At 42.1% G+C, this 19,213-nt stretch overlaps 1 protein-coding gene across 1 annotated transcript in view; it reads right to left on the reverse strand.

The window, feature by feature from the left end:
* Positions 1-7,874: 7,874 nt before the first annotated feature.
* KAT14 (lysine acetyltransferase 14) overlaps positions 7,875-19,213 on the reverse strand; it is a 30,966-nt gene continuing 19,627 nt past the window's right edge. The window contains exons 7-10 of the mRNA XM_079784742.1: positions 14,175-14,311; positions 12,865-13,040; positions 11,343-11,533; positions 7,875-8,623 (exon numbers count right to left, since the gene is read on the reverse strand). Of these exons, the coding sequence (XP_079640868.1) occupies positions 8,450-8,623; positions 11,343-11,533; positions 12,865-13,040; positions 14,175-14,311 (678 nt within the window). The 3' untranslated portion in view covers positions 7,875-8,449. The remainder of the gene's footprint in view (positions 8,624-11,342; positions 11,534-12,864; positions 13,041-14,174; positions 14,312-19,213) is intronic.

A 19,213-nucleotide genomic window follows, 5' to 3' on the forward strand; every position in this document is an offset into this window, starting at 1 on the left:
CCCAAGCCACGCCCACCAGGAAACTGTTGCAGGGATGTTGGGGTGTGGCGGAGCCCAAGGCCGGGAAAGCCTCGGGCGGAGGCTTTCCCGGCCTTGGGCACCAGCAGGGAGCCTGCACGGATCGAAGGAAACCACTGGGGCTCGGCTCCTGCGATCCCTAGCAGGGACACTGGGTGCGGCCGAGCCCAAGGCCACCGCCCGGGGCCAAGCCTCGACCCTGAAAGAAGGCAGAAGGCGGTGGCCACAGCCAAGGCCTGGGTCCCCGGTGCCGGCAGAAAACTGGTGCAGGCAGCCAGGTGAATGAAGGTCTATTGCACGAATCTTCGTGCAAACGGGCTACTAGTATGTATATATATATATATATATATATATGAATAAGAGAGGAGAGCCCTAATGTATTCTCCATGGAAACAAACCCATGAAGTTAATGCAGAAAGAAAACTATATAGTTGTACCTAGATGCTACCACCACTGGAAAAGAGACTGGTCCATCTGACTTCACCACATAATCTGGTGAATTGGTTTCCCCAGCTGTGAAAGGGGATGAAGAGATGAGATATCAAGCCATGTGAGATAGTTGTGTTACATACGCTCCTAGGCTTGGTCCAGTCCTGACTCATGACCTTCTCTCCCAGCCTGTGAGTTTATTGTTCTCTTGGGAATTAGGTTGAAAACTTGGGGTGGAAAGTTCTTGAGTGTGAGTCATTCAGATTGCAGTTAACTGTCTGCTTATATCCTGCTGACCAACTTGTTGAACTAGAAGTGTTCTAGTGATAGTGCAGGCAACTAACACTACTGCCTCCGGAATCATTACTAAGGCAGCGCACTCGAGGTCTCCACTAGGAGAGGGAGAAGTGGGGTTGCACCCTTTTAGACAGTAGGTGCCCTTCTTCACTTCACTGGTAGTTTTTTTTTTCCTTTTTCATAACTGGTAGTTTCTAATAATGGGTCTCATTTAAAAATGTAACTATCGGAGATACCATCTCACACCTGTCAGAATGGCTATCAACAAATCAACAAATAACAAGTGCTGGCAAGGATGTGGAGAAAAAGGAATCCTCATGCACTGCTGGTGGGAATGCAGACTGATGCAGCCACTGTAGAAAACAGTATGGAGTTTCCCTCTTCTAGGACTATATCCCAAGAAACCAGAAACACCAATCAGAAAGAATATATGCACCCCTATGTTCATAGCAGCACAATTTACAATAGCTAAGATTTGGAAACAACCTAAGTGCCCATCAGCAGATGAGTGGATTAAAAAACTGTGGTACATCCATACAATGGAATACTATGCCACTATAAAAAAGAAGGAACTTTTACCATTTGCAACAGCATGGATGGAACTGAAGAGCATTATGCTAAGTGAAATAAGCTAGTTGGAGAAAGATAAATATCACATGATCTCACTCATATGTGGGATATAATGATCAACATAATTTGATGAATAAGAATAGACCCAGAGATAAATGGCAGGAGGTGGGGGGTAGAGAGCAACCAAAGGACTTGTATACATGCATATTAGCATAACCAAGGGACACAGACACTGGAGTGGTGGGGGCTTGCCCAGGGTGGGAATGGCTGGGGGTGGGAGTCAATCGGGAAAAAGGAGACATATGTAAAACTTTAGACAATAAATAAATTTTTAAAAATGTAACTATCAGCCAGCCAACTACCAGAAGCTGAGCTCCCTAGTTGACCTGCAACTGACCACAGACCCATGAGGGTGCCCAGATGAGACCAGAAGGACAGCTCAGCCTAAGTTATTTACTCACAGAATCATAAGCAAAAAATTGGTGGCTATATTATGCCACAATTTTTGGCATAATTTTATGCAGAATTACTGTGGCAATAGGTAACAGACCAGGATTATACAACAGAGGTGTGGAGGAAATTAAATGAGGCAGTCTATGTAAAAGTGTTTAATTCAGTGCCTGGCATGAAACAATATTCCATGAATGTCAACTATTATTCCTGGTGTAAGGCATCGTGCACCATGTGAAGATCAAAATTAGGTTCTCAGACAAATTATTTGTCATAGAAGTTGATTCCACCTGAGCCTGCAACTGGCTGCTTGTGGACCATATGTAGTCCCACCTACAGAAGACTGGGCTCTGCCTAAAATCTCTAGCAAAACCTTTCTAAAGTATATAATTAGCAGACACCCGTGAACTAGCTGAGAAGGGATGTGTGAAGTTCGGCCAACAGGTGGTAATGTTGGACTCTTCTGCCATATAAAGATGAGGCATCTGCTACAAGATAGCAGATAGGTCTCAACAGTCTGTTCGTGTTGAAAGAGAAACATGGTGTGGCCAGCTTCCTTAGAGGATGTTTCGGTCCTGCTCTGAAAAATGCCAGGCTTGCATGCTACTGGACATGAGGTGTGAGCCGATGGTCCCTGGAGACCAGCCTTACTCCCTCTGCAGGAGAGCTCTGAACAAAATGGACTGGAGGAATTTGAGTTGCTACATGACTCTGTTTGAAATCTAATTTCAGAAGTGACTCATATTCAGCACAAATGCAATGGGCTATATGTATAAGGATGGTTGTTGATGCCTTGTTTGTAGTCGCCCCAAATGGGAAACTGCCGGATTATCCACCAATAGGGGGAAGGTTGAAGAAATTGTGACACTTACACACCTATGGACTGTTCTGCAGCTCTGTTTAAAAGTAAGTTAAACCTATGCTTTTTGACCTGGAAGGAACTCTACGATGATTAAGAGAGAAAAATCAATACCTCGCTCAATGGTGGACCCATGAATCAGGAGGTCATGGTTCGACTCCGTCGGGGCACATGCTGGGGTTGGAGGCTCCACCCCCAGGAGAGGGCATGCAGGAGGCAGCTGATCGATGATTCTCTCTCATCACTGATGTTTCTATCTCTCTCTCCCTCTCTCTTGCTCTTTCTGAAATCAATTTTTTTTTAATCCTCACCCAAGGATATTTTTCCATTTATTTTTAGAGAGTAGAAGAGAGAGGGAAAGACAGAGAGAAATATGGATGTGAGAGAAACACACCGATTGTTTGCCTCTTGCACGTGCCTGGGCTGAGGAGAAGCCTGCAACCGAGGTACGTGCCCTTGACCGGAACAGAACCCTGGACCCTTTGGTCCACAGGCCATAGACATTCTATCTACTGAGCCAAGCTGGTTAAGGCTGAAATCAATTAAAAAAAAAAAAAAAAGACAACAGCCAATACAATAGCTAATTGTATTGAATGAATCAAAATCATAACTATTTTTTGCTAAAAAGACCACTCCTTTCTCATTCACCAGCTGATCTACATAATAAAAGCATAATATGCAAATCGACTGAACGACAGAATGAGCAGTCGGTGGGGGGTGGGGCCGGCGAGCAGGCGGCGCCAGGCCAGCCAAGGCGCGTGCCAGCGGGCAGAGGGAGGGAACAGTGATGGGGGGGGGGGGGGGAACGACCAGTGGCGGTCGAGGGGCGATAGGGGGCGGGGGGTGGCACCATCCCGATTGGCCCATCTGGTTGCCTCCTGCAGAGGGAGGCCAGTCTGCAGCTTAGGTCTGCTCCCCGGGGAGCTGGCCTAAACTGTCAGTAGGACATCCCCTGAGGACTCCTGGACTGTGAGAGGGTGCAGGCTGCGCTGAGGGACTCCCTCCAGTGCACGAATTTTTGTGTACCGGGCCTCTAGTATAAATATAAGTGTTTATTTCTGGGCTCAATTCTATGGCACTGTTTGGTAGTATCTGTCCTTATGCTATCACCATATTGCCTTGATCATTGTAGCTTTATAGTAGCAATTTTGGAAAATGAGAAGTGTGATTTTCCAAATTTGCTCCGGAATCTCTTCTTGAACCTTACAAACTGTCTATTCAAAAGAAAAGCAAGAATTGGAGATATAAGTGCAATGGGTTGAATTATAAATTAAAAAAACAACTATTTTTGTAGTTAAAGTAAAGGTTTTGGAGCCAGACTGTTAGGCTCTGCCAGTTACTAGCTGTGAGATTTTGGGCAAGTTACTGTAAATTTCTCTGTACCTCAGTTTGTTTGTTTTTTCACTGGGAAAAATGAGAATCATAATAGCACCTCCCTCACTGAGCTGTTGTGAGTCCTAAATATATTTCTGAGTTGTTCAAGGCTCTTAGAATGATGTATGCACGAGAAACAGCCAACACTAGGCATTATTATTATTACTATTGATTGCACTTTGAGACATTTTATCCCCTTTAATATAGCGATTCCACTTCTGGGAATGTGTTCTAAAGAAAGTCATTGATAGTCATCTGGATTTAGCTCTAAGTATGTTCAATACAGTACTCTTTACAATGGTAAAATTGAAAACAACAAGGGTGTTTTTTTTTAATTATGTACACTCCTGTAATAAAATGCAATCCTATCATACATAATTTTTTAAAATGTTTGAGCCCAGTCGGCACGGCTCAGTGGTTGAGTATCAACCTATGAACCAGGAGGTCACGGTTCGATTCCTGGTTGGGGCACATGCCTGGGCTGCAGGCTCAGTCCCCATTGGGGAGCATGCAGGAAGCAGCCAGTCAATGATTCTCTCTCATCATTGATGTTTCTACCTCTCTCTCCCTCTCCCTTCCTCTCTGAAGTCAATAAAAACATATATAACAAATGTTTGATAACTTGGAATGCTATGATCACTTAAAAAATAGAAAAAATTATATATATAATAGAACAAGATACAGTATGATCACAATTCATTTAAAAAATTAGTACATGGGAAAAAGTTGGTATATGCAAGGGCTTATGTGCATACAAGGCCTTGGAAGCTCTATACCCATATATCCACAGTGACTGGCTCTCCTGGGTTAGAGAAGCCTCTTTGGTAGCTAGTAACAGAAACCAACTTGAGGTAAAGCAAAAAAGGTCCTTTGACATGTTGATATGTCTACAAAAGGCAAATCTATAGACAGAACACAGATTAGTGTTTACCTAGGGCTGGGGGTGGGAGTGGGAATTGATTGCAAAGGAGCACCAGGATCTTTCTGGTCCCATGTTTTAACACTGGATTGGATGATGGTTGCACAACTCTGTAATAATCTACGAAAAAATCATTGCATTGTACATTTAAAATTAGTAAATTTTATAGTATGCAAATTTTATCTCAATAAAACTTTAAAAAGGGAGAGGGGCCACTTACTATCAGAATGGGATGGGCGTAAGGAGGCATCTTTCCAGATTCTAAGGAGAAATCACAACCAGTCCTCAGGGAAAGAAAGGCCTCTCACCTCATGTCTGTCTGCAACAGTCTCATTCTTTCTGTTCCATTCCTCTTTAAGACTAACCCAGAAACAAAATAAAATACAAAAGACCGTGGTCTACCCCAGAGCTCCTGCACTATTAGAGACACTAGAAGCACACTTACTAAAATTCCCAACATGAATGAGGAGTCCAACAGCAATGGCCTACCCAGAGGCCCCAAAGGGGAACTATTCTAAGCTGGGCAGATGCCATCTAGGTGTTAGAGATTGATTGATTGATTTAAATTTTTATTGATTTCAGAGAGGAAGGGAGAGAAACATCAATGAGAATCATTGATTGGCTGCCTCCTGCATGCTCCCTACTGGGGATCAAGCCTAAAACTCGGGCATGTGCCCTTGACCAGAATCAAACCTGGGACCCTTCAGTCTGCAGGCCGATGCTCTATCCACTGAGCCAAACTGGCTAGGGCGGTGTTAGAGCTTTAGATGACTTTTCTGTAATGGCCTTTTGTGGTTGACTGTACTTTGGTGAACCACATATCCTGGTGTTTGTCCCTTTTGAAGCCCTCCCACGTGGACTAGAAGCTTGGGCAGGTGACTGGCCCCAGCCAATGGGTCAGTAGTAAGCATGTTATAAACAAAGGCTTGACAAGTACTTGCAATTGGGATTTGTTCTCCTGGAATGTTGGAAGAATGCTCCTTTCTGAAACCCAGCCACCATTCCAAGAGACCCACCTGGGCGAGAATCAATATCCCTGGCCAGCATCTCCATCTGAGCTCTCAGGTGATGGCAGCTGCCCCAGTGACCCAGCCAGCACCACGTGGAGAGAACTGCCCAGAAAACCCACAGATTCCGAGATAATAAACTGGTATGGTGTTAAACCACTAAATTTTGTGGTGGTTTCTTATGGAGCGATAGGTAGCAAAGACATCATTAATTCTTTTTTTGTCACATAGTTCTGGTAAATGTTGAGATGCACAACCTATAAGGCACTGAGTAACTGGTCCCAGACTGAAGTACCTCCACTTTCCCACGACACTGCTGCTCTGTCCTGCAGTGGCAGTGGGAATGCTATAATACTTGCCGGCATCTTACTGAAGGGTGACAGATGGGAAAGACCTACTTAACACACCAGGCTCTACTTGAGCTCAGTGCTCAGTGTAGAACAGGCATTGCTGTCTGAGCTCTAAAAGCAGCTTCCGCCAGGAAGCCTGGACAGCTTTCCTCTTCACATCTAGAAAGCCATTTGCAAGAGCATACAATGGAGTGAAGACAGTATCTTCAATAAATGGTGTTGGGGAAATTGGACAGGTACATGCAAAAAAATTAAACTAGATCACAACTTATACCATACACAAGAATAAACTCAAAATGGATAAAAGACTTAAGTGTAAGTCGTTAGAAAAAACCATAGGTAGTAAAATCTCAAACATCTCTCATAGAAACATGTTTGCTGATACATCTTCTAGGGCAAGGGAAATAAAGGAAAAAATAAACAAATAAGACTATATCAAAATAACAAGCTTCTGCACAGCAAAAGAAACCACCAACAAAATGAAAAGGGATCCCATTGTAAGGGAGAACATATTTGGCAATGATATATCTGATAAGGGCTTAATTTCCAAAATATATAACGAACTCATACCACTTAACAAAAGAAAGACAAACAAAAAATTGGAAAGGACCTAAATAGACACTTCTCCAAAGAGGACATACAGATTGCCAAGAGACACATGAAAAAATGCTGCAAATCACTAACCATCAAATTAAAATGACAATGAGGTGTCATCTCACACTTGCCAGAATGGCTATCATCAACAAATCAACAAATGACAAGTGTTAGTGAGGATGTGGAGAAAAGGGAACCCTTGTACACTGCTGGTGGAAATGCAGACTGGTGCAGCCAATATGGAAAACAATATAGAGTTTCCTCAAAAAATTAAAAAATGGAACTGCCATTTGACCCAGATATCCTAAGAATCCTGAAACACCAATCAGAAAGAATATTTGCACCCCTATGTTCATAGCAGCGCTATTTACAATAGTTAAGTTCCTGAAACAGCCCAAGTGCCCATCAGATAAGTGGATAAAAAAAAGATGTGGTACACAATGGAATACTATGCAGCTGTGAAAAAGAAGGCTCTCTTACCCTTTGAGATAGCATGAGGGACCTGGAGAGTATTATGCTAAGTAAAATAAGCCAGTCAGAAAAAGACAAGTATCACACTCATGGGTGGAATATAATGAACAAAATAACTGTGTGTAATCCAGGAAATTCGTATCAAATGTATCCCTGGGAGCAATGCCTTTACGAGTTACATATTTCATGCCAATTTTCAGGGGGTCATTTATAATTTCCCCATTTTCACGATTCTCTTTTAGCCTGAGCATTCTGAGAACTCACTTTTATCATGTTAACCTTCCAACTACCATAAAAAATGTCTGGGATATATTAACTATTAGTAAATACTTTGTGAATAAAAAAAACAAAAACAAAAAAAGAGTCCGTCTCCTCCAACACCCCCCACACACCAAACAGCCTAGTCCTGCAGACCATACAGGTCTGCCCCCTGCACACCTCCATCCAGGCTGCTCAGCTACTCCAACACCAAACCAACCTCACAGGCAGAGGGAGGCTGAGACCCTCCACTCCCAGGCCAACCTCTGGTGGGAGATGCTAACAGAACAGGCTAAGTAATGTACAGACACGACATGTAGTTTATTTTGACTGTAACCAAAGTCAGAGAGAAACAACAGAACCTCAGTGACTTAAAGTCCTGCTGGGTTCAATGACAACACATCAAGTCTGGGAAAAGGGTTGGCATCCCTTTACATAACCATGTCATAATCTCTCATCATCCCAGGACTCTGCATGAATCTTTAACAGTGATCACATTTGCCCATTCTTTAAATTAGGACAGACGGATTCTCTCTTACCAAGAGTATCAGTTTAGATACTTTTAATCTTACAAACTGTCCGATGGGAGGACAGCAGCATCTCAGTGTTAGTTAACTGTGGAGTCCCAAGATGTGGGTTGAAGGCCTCTCCAGAAAGGACTGGACACAGTGATTTTACTGACGGGCTGGTCACTACTCATTCCACCGCCCACCTCTTTTCTCATCTTAGTTGAGAGTTTCAATGAATGTCTAATCACAGAGATTAGACTCACAGTGAAATGAGTAAGGTCTATGTGAAGACCTGTTTGTAGAAGCATATGTGTTTCTCTGTGAAGAGCTCTATTCAAGTCACATCAGCGTCGGAGCCTCAGAAAGAACGCATGTTTACACTCTGTGCTCTCCAAGGGGTAATACTTATCATAAAAATCTAAAACATATTCCTCAGTCTTGAATCCAAACTTCTGGTACAGCAGCATTGCTGGGTTGCTTGCTGAGACGTGAAGAGTTACATCCTTGCCCATGCAGGTCTGCCAAAAGAGTGGAAAAATACAAGATGAAAAGGAGAAAGCCTGAGGGAAAATGAGTAGGTGAAGAAACTCTTCTAAGAGGAGGTAGTTAGTTTTGGAAACCAGAGATGTCAGGGACTGAAGCTGAGACTTCACAACACCTGGCAACAGCTGGAAACCGAATGACACTTTGCCACTGATCAAAACATTCCCTGAAGCATTCATCAACACTGAGGAAATTGATGGCATGCTGAGTATTCTTTTTTCTCTCAGAAGCAAAGGGCCAAGGGAGATATTTCATTATCAACTGTATTATTTATAATTCAATTACATTTAAATGTCAAACATACTTATACCAAGCTATGAAAAATTTGAAGAAATAGTGAACAAGGTTAGTTCTGCTTTTAACAACTAGATGTTAAATTATGTGACCAAATATGAAATATTAGGACTTTCATTTAATTATAAAACCTGAAGAATCTATATAGACCTTTAAAATCCTAAAGTCCACCTCCCACCCCTCCCAAAGTGACAGAATTCACTTCTCAGATCTGAGATTTCTATACTTACCATTGCCCGATCCTAGGGAAAAAGAGTAATAATCATTCTACCAATACAAGGCAAGTCCTTAGATTCTTTAATTAGGAACCCAGACTGAAGTAGCCCAAAAGTAATATGAATGAAGAACTTCTTTTAATGAAGAAGGCACCAAAATACTGAAGTTGATAGGGTCCTTAAGACATCATAGTCCATGGTTTCCGCCAAGGCCTCAATTAAGAACTCTGTCAAAGGCAGACAGCTCCCTTCCATTCTCTGTTTAATTCACATCTGCATCTACTACACCAAGGACAAGAACGTGTGCTGAGGTAAGGCTAGTATTCTTTCCACTGCAAATATGCACAGTCTAAACAAGGCCAACACTGAGTGCTACTGACTGAGGAAGACTGTGTCTGGGCCTGGGCTGTGGGCTAAATACCTGCAAACAAAGATGAACACTCTTCCTCCAACCCAGGAAATGCTCTGTGGGGACTGCCTGGGCCAGGCCTGTGACAAGCACACACATAAACTGTCATCCCTGCCCTGCCCCTAAGCCCTTGCCAGTGAAGGGAAAGGCAGAAATCCTGCAGGCGGCCTGCTAGGATAGAAGGAGGAACACAGAGTAGAGGTCAATTCTGTGAGTGAAGTGGGGCACAGAAAAAGGGTGTGTGGTAGAAATAACTGAGAAGGTCTCAGTCCAAGACAATACAAGGTAGCACATATTAACTGCTGAGAGAGGTGAGAAGAAAGCAATTTCTAGAAGATAGTTCTCAAGGTTCTGGCCAACACTTGGAATTACTGAGCAAGTTTCATTAAAAATTGGATAAACATTTTATCAACTCCATCCTCTATTTAAAAGGAATCCTAAAAACCAAGCTTATAGAAACAGAACACAGACGTGGTTGCCAGAGATGGGGGGAAGTAAAGGGTGGACAAAATGGGTGAAGGGAATCAAAAGGTACCGACTCCCAGTTATAACATAGATAAGTCATGAGATGTAATGTACAGCATGGCAACTATAGCTAATAATACTACACTGCATATTTGATAGCTGCTAAGAGAGTAAATCTTAAAAGTTCTCATCACAAGAAAAACAACATTTTATAAGTATGTATGTTGATGGACGGTAACTTGACTTAATGTAGTGATCATTTTGCAGCATATAGAAAAATTAAATCATTATGTTGTACACCTGAAATTAATATAATGTTGTATGTCAATTATACCTCAATAATAAAAAAAAATCCAAAACCAAAAAGGAATCTTGACCAGTAACACAAAATTGTCTATACCAGTTGGTTTCTAAATAAAAGTTACCAGAAAAATTCTGGGTGAAAACAAAAATCGTTGCATGTTTTTCTGATGTTAGTACATAAATATATGGTATACTTTCTTCAAAGGTGATCCAGATATATCAAAGGATGAATTATAATTCGATATTAGAATCAAGTCTTTGAAGGTCCATACCAGGTTATAAAGTGATGGTAAAATGAAAAAACAATCAAGAATTACAGACTATGTACTATTTACTGACTGATACGCTTGGCTAAAATATTTTAAAACGCTTAAAACTAAAAATCATAGTTCCATCTCCATGTCAGAGTCATGGTGCTGCTGATTCTAAGAGCAGTAGCATTACCAACATGAATAGTACAAGTGCTTCATGCTTTCCCTTTGGCACTTTCTTTTTATTTACTATACATATTCACTTCTTTAAAACCTGGGTCTAAATAGCAATCTTAGCCCTGGATGGTGCTGCTCAATGGTTAGAGCGTCAGCCCAGGTATCTAAAGGTCACAGGTTTGATTCCCAGTCAAGGGCATGTACCTGGATTGCAAGTTTGATCCCACTGCTTGCAGAAGGCAACCAATCGATGTGTCTCTCTCACACTGATGTTCTCTCTCTCTTTGTCTTTCCTCCTTCCTCCTTCCCTTCCACTCTCTCTAAAATTCAATGGAAAAAAATATCCTCGGATGAGGATCAACAAAAAATAAAAAAATAAATAGCAATCTTATTTTAGAGAGGTAAAGATTTTTGTCTGTGTGTTTTAATAATTCACAAATGATGGTGACTGGCTTTCTGTCACTTGGTCTCATATTCCATTGGGCTGTGCTGGGAGGGCCCCGCTCAGATTCACCCCTCCTCCAATTCTCTCCAAAGATCCCAGAAGCAAGTGGGTAGAAGATGAACACAGAGTACATACCTGGATCAGATGATAAATCATGAAAGTTGCAATCCCTGCTCTTCTCCATTCAGGATGGACAAACAGAAATGAAATGTAAGCTTCGTTGTACTTCACGTCAGGAACCATGAAGCCAAAAGCAATGATAACTTTTTTATACAGGACGACAACACTGAAGTCTGGGTACTGCAGGCACTCAGAAAGGTCAATGCCTAAGGAAAAGAAACAATCAGAGATTCAAACCATGTGCCTTTTGAAACTAATGAACACCAAACTATTCAGTCTGTACTTGCAGCTACACCTGTGTGCTAAGAAAAAAAACAAAACAAAATGAGACAAAGATACTACCATAGATACCACACATTCATATCATAAAATCAGAAATTAAAAGTGAATTTTAGAATATACCAAACTTATCATCATCTTTTCTAAGTACACATGTTAAAAAAAGGAGAGGCAGGATGGGGGCGGGGGTGTAGCAGAGTGAACAGGGTCAGAGCTGGACACACCTGTTTTGAGCTCAGGCTCCTTGGCCATGTGTATCAGTGGGCACATCTCTAAATGTCTTGGCCTTAGTTTCTACAATGTTTAAGGTGAGAGTCCCTAGACCTCCTCACAGAGTTGGAGGGAATATCCCTTGAGAGTGTCCATATCATTGTATTCTTTACCTCAGACATATTCAATTATAAGCTCGTTTGTACAAACACTACATTTTACAATAAAAAGGTTAAATAAAAAATGAGTCCTTGCATAGCATATGGAAGTCACCTAGTGTACAGGCAGGAAATAGTAAATGCTCCCAGAATGTTCCTTTCAGCCCCATACCCTCTCAAAAGAGCAAGCACAGCTCCGCCACCACACGCACTACTACATGATTGCCAGACAATAAAGACGACAAAGCTCTCATCCTGATGAATCTTATTTAACATCTGGAAGACGTATTTCCCCCTTTATATTTCAAAGCATAGTGGTAAAGCAGATCCACAAAAAGTGTGTTTATATTTAGCAATGAAAATGCTCTTCTTTAATTGATGGCTCTGGTCGTTAGACAGTCAGTATATTAAGGCTGATAAAATGACAAATCATATTGGGTTAAAGTCTCTGATTGGGGTATTTGGCTTTTTAAAAACACCTTTTGGCTCTACTAATACTTTCTAAGGAACAGCTAAGTAAGCAAAGCATACAGAATTATTAAGCAAATTCAAAAGTGTCCATATGCCCTGGCTACCAGTCTGTGTTTAGCTGATAATATTACCTGATATCTAAACATATGTAGAAGAAAACAGGATGAATCTTTTATTCTGGAAGCAGAGGCAAACAGGGAAGAGAAACAAATAAAAACACTGTTTATTAATTTAAATGCAGGCTTTCTCTTTATCTTAGGAAAGAAAGAGGTATTTATATTTTAATATTTCTATATTAGTACAAACAATAACATCGTAAGTAAAAGTGTTAGGGTTACATGACATACACAAATTTAAAAAATTATTAAAATTTACTCTATAGAAAACCCATCTGCCCAGTTTGAGAAGGGGGAACATACCAGGCCAGAAAAACTCCTGACACATAGAGTTGATCGTTGGGATGTGATTTGGCCGGACATAGCAGTAATCGAGAGGTGCATCGGGCTCCGGCATCCAGTGAGGGTCATTTCTGTGCAGGTGGTAACGAATCTGTGACAGGAGCTGCAGTTTGGGTGGCTTTGTTTCATAATCGCGCCTCCAGTACCACAGAAAATAAACAAATTCAAGTAAAAAAAATACTCAATATTATTCCTAGCCATTTGATTCATGCAAACTCTGATCTGCTTGAAATTTTGAATTAATTTGCACTACTTTATATGGCAGCTAGCTTGACAACAGCTACAGGACTTTTTGGTATAAATTTAAAATTTACTCTTTCAACATTTGTCAGTCCAAACCCCTCTGTACCCGCAGGAACTCTACGGGTGCTGGTGAGAGTTATGAACAGAGTGAGGAAACAAAGAGCATCCTAATTTAACTCTCTGAGTGCTCTGACCAAGACAGAGCCCAGGCAGGGGAGATCCAGCCCTGCCAGGGCAGCTGCGGACCACCAGACGCCAGGGGAAGCAGAGCAGGCTCCACACTGCCTGTCCACGTGTCTGCCTGGGAGGCAGTGCTATGCAGGGAGCAGGTGACTATGAGCTGCAGAACAAGTATGGTCAACGGAGACCATGTACTCTGTCACCACATCCAAGATCGCACTGGGGCCTCTCTTGTCAGCTCAGCTTTGCAGCACAGCCTAGCCAGGAGTGGGGAATGTCGGGCCCCTTGGCCATATATGCTCCCGAAATCATTTGGTCTGGCCCTGCCAATGCATTAGGGGTGAGCTAATTGTTTGACTAAATAAAGCAGGCTAATTTTTAAGTTGATAATTTTGTATGGCCCACAAATGATGTTATAAATATCCAAATAGCCCTTGGCAGAAAAAAGGTTCCTCACCCGCCATAGATTCATCATTAGAAACTGCCCCAACATCCAGTCCAGACATAGATCCAACTGAGAAATCACTCCTATTTTTTTATTTCACAGACTACTAAATATATACAACTTTAAAATTTTAAATGAAACAGTGAATATGATCATCATAATGATATCTAACAGAGTTAACTTATCCTTGCTTTTTATGTTTTTACCAAAGGACCATCCTTTCTGCAAACAAGTACAGTTGAAACAAGTCAAGGCTGAGGCTAGACACAGAGCACAGACTCAGCCCTTGATGACTGCTGCTCACAGGTTTTGGTATTTCTTCACTCCAGCAGAGAGACGGAGAGCAGAAACCACAAACATTACTTCTCATGACACATTCAACATCACGCTCTTCTCCATATACCTGATGTACGGTTTCAAGATTCGAGAAGTATAAGGGCTGATAATACTCTGGTCCACAGCCAAATCTTCCGATCCCACTAAACGGTACAAAAACTTGGTGGTTTGGTGCCGAAATCCTTTCCTGGATGGCAAGGCAGTCTATGAGAAAGAAACACTGGTTATATAAAAACAAAATTATTCAAAAGATTGGTTCAATTCCCACAGATAATTAGTACTATGACATTTTTATGTATTGGAAAGGTCTTTTTACATCACATATTTAAAAAGCTCATTTAAAAAAAATTTCATTGTGCCCTAGGCAGTTTGCTCAGTGGGTAGAACATTGGCCTATGGACCGAAGGGCCCGGATTCGATTCTGATCAAGGGCATGTACCTTGGTTGCAGGCCCCTCCCTGGCTTGGGCCTTGGTCAGGGTGTGTGCAGGAGGCAACCAATCGATGTGTTTCTCTCACATCGATATTTCTCTCTGTCTTTCCCTCTCTCTTCCACTCTCTCTAAAAAAATCAATGGAAAAATATCCTTGGGTGAGGATTAAAAAAAAAAAGTCATTGTATAAAATAAGATATGGAGGAAGAAACCAAGATGGCGGCATAGATAAACACTTGAAATTGCTGCCTCGCACAACCACTTCAAAACTACAACTAAAAGACAAAACGGACATCATCCAGAACCACAGGAAGGCTGGCTGAGTGGAAATTCTACAACTAGAAGGAAAGAGAACAGCACACTGAGACTCAGAGGAGGTGCAGAAGTAAAGTGCAGAGGTACAGAGGCACACGCGCGGAAAGGGGCTGGCAATTGAGTACGCGGCTGTCTTTTTCAATTGGGAGGGAGACAAAAGCTTCTGACTGCTCTGAACTCCAGTTCCGGGCGAGACTCTGGGGACCCAGACTCATACAGGGAGAAATTGGGCTGTCTGGCTTCGGGCGGAACTCGAGGGTGGCTTTCTCTCAGAGGTGCTTGCAGTGATTACCGAGGGACACTGAGAACCGGGGGACTCTTAGGGCAGGGCTGAGGATCAGCCATAGCTGTTTGCTCCACCTTAAGACACCGCCCCACCCAAGCTGTGCGCAGCGGCTTTTGCATATGAATGGCCTGTTTCTTTGCAACCTAAAATTACCTAACAAACTGCAGCTGGGTCAGAGAGCCCCAGAGCCGCCAAAAGAAGTCCCAAGGCCCCACAGCAGCTTGCATTGCTTCACAGCTGGGCCTCATCTGGGCATCTCCAAACCCCAAACAAAGAAGAGGAATCTGCAGATCTCTCACTTCTGCTGGGTGGCCTCAGGCAGAGGCTAAATTTGCACCTCCTTGGATCTCCCAGTGGTCAGAGTGGGACCATCCAGATTACAACTCCTCAGATCCATAAGGGACACACTCAAGGGGAAGACTCAGTGAGCACCAAAGCCCCACTGAAGCAAGTCTTGCCCCATAAGGGTGTCTCCAGCACAGAAGTTCTCCCAGCGTAGACACAGCTGATCCTCACAGCTAACTGGCCTGGAGGTCAATTCCTCCCAGTGATACCAACAACAATCAAGGCTTAACTACAACAAGACTGCGCACACAGCCCACAAAGGGGTGCACCAAGAGTGTCACCTCAGGTAATTGGGGAGGCTGAGCCATTGGGCCCTATAGAACACCTAGCACACAAAGCCACTCTATCAACACAGGGAAGCAGCCAAAATGCGGAGACAAAGAAACAGGTCACAAATGACAGAAATGGAGGAAAGCAAACTACTGGATATAGAGTTCAAAACCACGGTTATAAGGTTTTTCAAGAATCTTCTAGAAACCGCCGATAAATTTAGTGAGACCCTAGAGGATATGAAAAAGGACCAACTAGAAATTAAGCATACACTGACTGAAATAAAGAATAATATACAGAGATCCAACAGCAGACTAGAGGATCCCAAGAATCAAGTCAAAGATTTGAAGCAAAAAACACCCAACTGGAAAAGCAAAAAGAAAAAAGAATCCAAATATATGAAGATAGTGTAAGGAGCCTCTGGGACAACTTCAAGTGTACCAACATCCGAATTATGGGGGTGCCAGAAGAAGGGAGAGAGTAAGATATTGAAAACCTATTTGAAGAAATAATGTCAGAAAACTTCCCCCACCTGGTGAAAGAAATACTTACAAGTCCAGGAAGCGCACAGAACCCCAAACAAAAGGAATCCAAAGAGGACCACACCAAGACACATCATAATTAAAATGCCACGAGCAAAAGACAAAGAGAGAATATTAAAAGCAGCAAGAGAAAAACAGTTAGTTACCTACAAGGGAGCACCCATACAACTGTCAGCTGATTTCTCAACAGAAACTATGCAGGCCAGAAGGGAGTGGCAAGAAATATTCAAAGTGATGAATAGCAAGAACCTACAACCAAGATTACTCTACCCAGCAAAGCTATCATTCAGAATTGAAGGGCAGATAAAGAGCTTCACAGATAAGAAAAAGCTAAAGGAGTTCATCACCGCCAAACCAGTATTAAATGAAATGCTGAAAGGTATTCTTTAAGAAGAGGAAGAAGAAAAAGGTAAAGATAAAAATTATTAACAACAAATACATATCTATCAACAAGTGAATCTAAAAATCAAGTGAATAGAAAATCTGATGAACAGAATAAACTGGTGAATATAATAGAATCAGGGGCATAGAAAGGGAATGCACTGACAATTCTTGGGGGGAAAAGGGTGGGGGGGTGCGGGAAGAGACTGGACAAAAATTGTCCACCTATGGATGAGGACAGTGGGGGGGCAGTAAGGGCAGAGGGTGGGGTGGGAGCTATGGGGGGAAAAAAGAGGAACAATTGTAATAATCTGAACAATAAAGATTTATTTAAAAATATAAGATATGGAAAACTCATCCTTGTTGTAATAGTTTCAAATTAAAATAATTAGCCCTAGCTGGTTTGGCTCAGGGGATAGAGTGTCAGCCCAAGGACTCAAGGGTCCTGGGTTCAATTCCAATCAAGGGCATGTACCTCAGTTGTTGGCTTGATCCCTGGCCCCATGTGCGGGAGGCAACCAATATGTCTCTCTCACATCAATGTTTCTCTCTCTCTGTCTCTCCCCCTCCTTTCCACTCTCTAAAATCAATGGAAAAAATATCCTCAGATGAGGATTAACAAAAAATCAAATCAAAATAATTTTTAAAAATTTTAAGTAATTTTAAAATGTTTAAAGTCATTTAAGTGAGTGAAATGCAGGATTGAGCACAGGATTTATAGCTTCTATAGGTTTCATTTTATCTATCTTACACTTTCAGTCAATTCATCAAATATTAACCAGCACCAGTGACATGAAGGTACATGGGTCGGGTTTTATGAGTAGTAGTTTGTTACCCAAACAGCCATGGGGGCCAATTATTGCAGTACTTATATATGGATTTATTAAAATATGTCTCTATTCCATTGAGTAAATTTGACAAAAGTAGGACCGTACAGATTATCATCCCTAAAACAAATCACCATAGTGGAGAGGCCCTACCAGAGGTTCAAGGAGAATGTGGTTTGTCTTTGCTCCTTAGGCAGGTGTCCTAACTGAACAGGTAGGTTTGGCCCTGGGAGTCTGATCGGAGTTGTCTGTTCTTCAGTGAGTGCCGCTCCAGGGCCCTCAGTCATGTAGTAACAGAACATGTGCAATTAGGGTTTTATAGCAGAGAGTTCAAATGGAAGATTAAAAGGCACACTTATAAAGTGGTTTGCCAAGGAATGGATAAAGTTTAGAAACTTGAGTTGTTTTTGTAGAATCAGTTTGCTCTTAGCGACTAGAAAATAACTTGGTTGGAAGAAGAGCAAAAATTCCCTCTTTTATAATTTTCTCTTTTGATCTTACCAAACTGGACACCAAAACTTTCAAAAGCCAACTTTGAAATTCTTCCAGGACTTTAAAGTAACTGCTGACCTACCCACAAGTTGGAAGGAAGCATGTCAGCCCAGGCAGGAAGTGCAGAGGACCCCATTGCCATGGCCCAGACTTCTGTCACATTCCCTGGTATACACTGCAGCTCAGGTGGTGGTGAGCCTTGTTACCCATAATTCCCTAGTGACCTTGACCACTGACTTCTCCAGGACGGGCTCATGGAAGGGACAGCCAGAACATAACTGTATGAGTTTCCTGGAGCTACTGTATCCATAGGGTGACTAAAAACAACAGGAATTTATTCCCTCACAGTTCTGGAGGCTGGAAGTCAGAAGTCAAGGTGTCAGCAGAGCCATGCTCTCTGAACACTCTGGGGGACAGTCTATCCCACGCCTTTCTCTTGGCTTCTGGTGTTGCCAGCAACCATTGGCATCCCTTGGCTGTGGACCCAGCACTCTGCCTCAGTCATCACATGGTATTCCCCCATGTGCCTGTCTCTGTGTCTCATCCCCACCCTACTCCAGCATGATCTCATCTTAACTAATTATATGTACAAGGGGCCTATTTCTCAGTTAGTCACATTCACCTGTAGCAGGAGTTAGGACTTCAATATATCCTTTTGTGGGACAGTTTATCTACAACAACCACCCACAGACTATTTAGCTTTATCTTCTGGAAACCTTCATCTGAGAGGCAATTTCCTTCCACAGCTAAGTGTTTCCCACTTCATTTTTTTTAAATAAAAGTATAGTGTTTAGGAATATAGTCATTAAAAAAGTAGGAGAATGATTAACAATAAGTCAGAGAATGACTCCCTTGGGGGGAGCAGACAGTATATAGACTTCTCAGGTGTTTGTAATGCTGTTTCTAAACCCAGGAGCTAGAAGCACAGGCATTTATTTTGTTACTCTCTAAGCTATACTCATATGTTCTATGCGTTCTCCTTGGGCATTCTTCTATGGGCATGACACATTTCATAATTAAAAATATAAAGTATAGAGATTATAAAGAAAAACTCATGAGAATAAAGAACAGATGAACAGATGATGGCAACAAAAGCATATGAAAAAGTGCCAAATGACTTAGACTCGAGAGACAAAACCTAAGGCAGCAGGGAGGACAGGCCAGGAGCAGCAGGATTTGCAGCTCAGAGCCTCAGGAAAGGGCAGCAATTGGAAAG

Source organism: Cnephaeus nilssonii (genome assembly GCF_951640355.1).
Source record: "Cnephaeus nilssonii genome assembly, chromosome: 11".
NCBI classification, from domain to species: Eukaryota; Metazoa; Chordata; class Mammalia; order Chiroptera; family Vespertilionidae; genus Cnephaeus; species Cnephaeus nilssonii.